This window comes from Aedes aegypti, chromosome 2 (genome assembly GCF_002204515.2).
Source record: "Aedes aegypti strain LVP_AGWG chromosome 2, AaegL5.0 Primary Assembly, whole genome shotgun sequence".
Taxonomy (NCBI): domain Eukaryota; kingdom Metazoa; phylum Arthropoda; class Insecta; order Diptera; family Culicidae; genus Aedes; species Aedes aegypti.
Genome location: NC_035108.1, coordinates 199,029,230 through 199,033,189, shown reverse-complemented (window position 1 = coordinate 199,033,189; position 3,960 = coordinate 199,029,230). Strand labels below are relative to the sequence as shown.

The 3,960-nt window shown below is 37.0% G+C and overlaps 1 protein-coding gene across 1 annotated transcript; it reads left to right on the top strand.

Moving 5' to 3' along the window:
* The first annotated feature begins 1,726 nt into the window (after nt 1–1,726).
* On the top strand, nt 1,727–3,704 carry LOC110676302. The gene is made up of 3 exons (XM_021843681.1): nt 1,727–2,233; nt 2,303–2,503; nt 2,563–3,704. Exons 1-3 carry the CDS (start codon nt 1,940–1,942, stop codon nt 3,655–3,657), a joined length of 1,590 nt encoding a protein of 529 aa, XP_021699373.1. The 5' UTR covers nt 1,727–1,939; the 3' UTR covers nt 3,658–3,704.
* The last annotated feature ends 256 nt before the right edge of the window (nt 3,705–3,960 follow it).

The window sequence follows — 3,960 nt, the reverse complement described above, 5'->3', positions numbered from 1 at the left end:
TACTGAGTAGAGGGGAACTCACGCTCTTCATCAATATACTACTGCTCTGCTGTCTCGTTCCATCGAATTAGAGCGAACTGATCTCACTCGGTCAAGGCATCTCTCTTAGGGTAAAGTACCTAAACGGTAACAATATGGAGCTGTCAGAATAACGGGTACTTTTTAATTTCACATAAAGAGTATTTTTTGCCCATTTTCTTATTCCGAAGATATACTCTTTAATGGGTGAAAATTGTCTTCAGCTCGTGCAAGGAGGAAATGTTTCATTTGTTCAAGTTTATGTGAGGAATCTAGGACCGATTGGCCGAAAAGTCCAAAGAAATGCACCTGCTAAATGAAGCGAAATATATTTTAAATATCATGGATGGGTTCACTAAATAAAATATTTTGTCTTGAACGCAGAAAAACGCCGAGAAACAAACATCGCTGGATTGAGAAAATTAGGCATGTTGACTTCAAGATGTTCCGGCGCCACCTATGAATCATGGTCCGTGAATACGAATTCATCTTGTTTCCAGAGCTATCCATATGCTGATTAAAAGCGCATCAATTTGTACTCGATGGTTTTTTAAATAAATAAAGTTAACTTATGTTATTTAAGTTATTTTAAATTTCTCAGCATCCTTCCTTCTGAATAACTAATATCTCGCATTGGAAGATATAATCAATATTATAAAGGGGGTAAATTTTACCCATTATCCAAGTTAAACCAAATCTGAATAATGGGTAAAATTTACTCCTTAAACTGACGTACAAGCCGTTTACTCTTTAAAGAGTAAAGGCCCAAGTAACCACGAAGCTGTATATGAATACTTTATGTTTGCTCTATAGTGTGCTATCAGATTTTGTTTTAAAGTGACATAACCTTTAAGAGCTTTATAAAGCATAATTAAAGTGGGAAAGGGCCCCACAACAACCAAATTAATGCAATACTTGGTAAAGCAGTTTTAATGCACAAGCCCTTCTAAAGCATTTATGTTTGTATATTTAGGGTTCATGATTTATATTAACCTAAAATAATGTATGTTTAAGGCTTGCGTTAAAAATAAACAAAACAATGCATCCATTGGCCACCTTTGGATTTCTTTACCATATCAATGATTTTTTTTGTTGGAATCAGGATTCGAATCCACAACTAGGATGATGGTGTACTGGATGCCTGGCGCGTTGGTGTCCTGTGCTAAAGCTGCTGATGTGATAAGGTAAGATAAAAGTTCCTTATTAACGAAGCCACTGTGTGTGTTAACATTACTATTCGCCCAGTTATTACGAATAGAAAGAATTCTCTTCGGCGATTGATTTCCTTTCCTCACCAAATGAAACATCAATAGAAAGAATTTGATCACCATTCTTTCTCGTAGAGGAAATAACAGAACATACCCCACAAAACAAAGCCCTAGCGCATTAAACAGATTTCAGGGGAGAGAAATTGATCGACGTTTCCTCTCGCTTCTTATGAATAAAAGAGTCTCATAGATAAAATACAACAATTTTGAATGAATACATATATCCTTAGATCATGAAATGGGGGTTCGAGATGAAAGAAAGTCATTTCATTATTCTTCCATATCCCACAAAACGTAATGAGCGAGTGCGAACGTGCTCAATCGTTTTACTTATTTATTACAGATTCGAGTGCGTTTAATGAGGTTATGTAATCTTATATGACAGCATAACTGTATATTCACTCTAAACGCTTAGCATGATGCTATCCACTTATCCGCGAGCGGGAATGGCGTCCTGTGGGTGCTACTTTGATAGTGGGTGAGATTCCATATTTGACGTTTCTTGAAGGTCGTCAAAGCAACTGCACCCACCAGTAAAAATTTTGACGTCAGTGGATTTGACAGCTTATGTTTACAAAATAGGAATGTCCTAGAGGTGAACGAGCGGTTTGTTTTGAAAAAAGATTGGCTGCAGTTCGCGAAATATTTTTAAAATGTTATCTGCTAAAGTGAGTACGCTGTGCGAAGAAGATTTATCGCGTTATCGAGATAAAATTGCGGTGTTGGGAGGTGAAGATCCATATAACTTACAATGCGATGCCAACGAACTCCCACTCACAGTTGATTACGACATGATTTTATGTTACCTGCTTAACACATTATCCTTTCAATCAAACGAACCACTAAGGAACAGAAAATCCTTAGATTCGTACAAAAATTTTGAAAGAGGGTTCGTGAAGGAAGTTAAAGGATGCAAATGTGATCAAATATTTGTGGTTCGAGGAAAGGTAAGTCTTATTATTTCTCCGCACTTTTCATTCATATTTCAAACGGCGTTATTTTTTTTTTGCGAATAGGTTTTGCATAGTATGCGAGTGAATGACCCAGCAGCTGAGTGCTGGATATTGATACAGAATGAAAGTGTGGATGGACACGATGTTGGAGAGATACGTTCTGCACACTGTGACTGTACAGCGGGCGCAGGAGAAACATGTTCTCATGTTGCTGCAGTCTTGTACGCTTTAAGCTACGCCAGAGAAACGTGTCTAGGAAAACAGGTATAGCTGGATTGAAATTATGGGGATTAAAGTAAATAATTTGATTTTTTTTATTCAAGATATCGGTAACGCAGCTTCCAGCCTACTGGTGCCAACCCTCAGGAAGTGCACATAAAAACCTCTACAAACCTGTTGACGAGATTGATTTTGGACGATCAGTTCAAACGACGTGCGAGCTCCGTGATTATGAATTAGGAAAGACCGAGGATGAATTAAAGGAGCTAATTAATAATATAGCCGCTCTTGGCCAAGATGTTGCGGCTAGCAAGGCTTTTTTCGATACATCTGATGGTTGTGATCCTGAAGATTACGCAAAACGACGTTATGCTGAGCAATATTTGTCCTTCAGCAACCTTTTTGAAGAGCATTTAGTTTCAGCCTCAGTAGAAGAAATAATTGATCGCGCTAAGGAGATTGTATGGACATTAACTGAAGAGGATTGTGAGTTGGTTGAAGAATTGACACGAGATCAGTCTTCTGATCCATTGTGGTTTAAGCTTAGATACGGACGAATCACAGCTTCCACGTTTGGTAGGTCCGTGAAAACCAAAATAAGTAATCCTTCAACTTCACTCTTAAAAACCATTTGTGGATCAAATTTAACTCAAGAATTACCAGCAACTTTACATGGTAAGCGAAACGAGCATAAAGCTATTACAGCTGCTATTAAAATGTTTCAGTCTCAAAACCATTCGAATTTCAGCAGTAGGAAAAGCGGTTTAATCATAAATCCCTTGTATCCTTACTTCGCAGCTTCGCCAGATTTTATTTTTGAATGCACTTGCTGCAACAAAGTCGTGGTAGAAGCAAAATGCCCATTTAAGTTTGAAAATTTGAGTAGAGAAGAAGGAATTAATTCATTACTTAACAGGCAACATCCATATATACTAATGGAATCAGATGGTAATATTGTGTTAAACCACAATCATGAGTATTATTACCAAATCCAGATGCAAATATTTTTAGCAGACGCTTCATATGGAATATTTGTTGTTTGGGCATCAAACTTTACCTTGTTCATTAAGGTAACAAAAAATGCTCCGTTTTGGGAGGAAAACTCAGAAAAAGCAACTCTTTTCTTTGAGAATGTGCTTGCACCAGAAATAATTGCGAAGCATTACACATCAACTGATAAAAATACAAATAAGGATTAGTATATGTAGCGTAGTACCACAGACAAACAGACGTAACACTAGAATTATTTTCGTCTCACATATTTTGCTCTCAGTTCTAATATGTTGTAGTAGGCCAACTGCTCACACGTGGAGCTCGTATCAATTTTATTCGATTTTGACTTTTTGCACTATCAACAGCTAGGTGCAGTTGACTAAACCCAGTATTGGGCATAAACGTTCGTGCCCCAATATATTCTAAACTATTTTTTATCAGCTGTTAAATATTGTCTATTTGTCTGTAGTAGTACAGTGTAAAGATTACAACTAAGATATGTAAGTGTA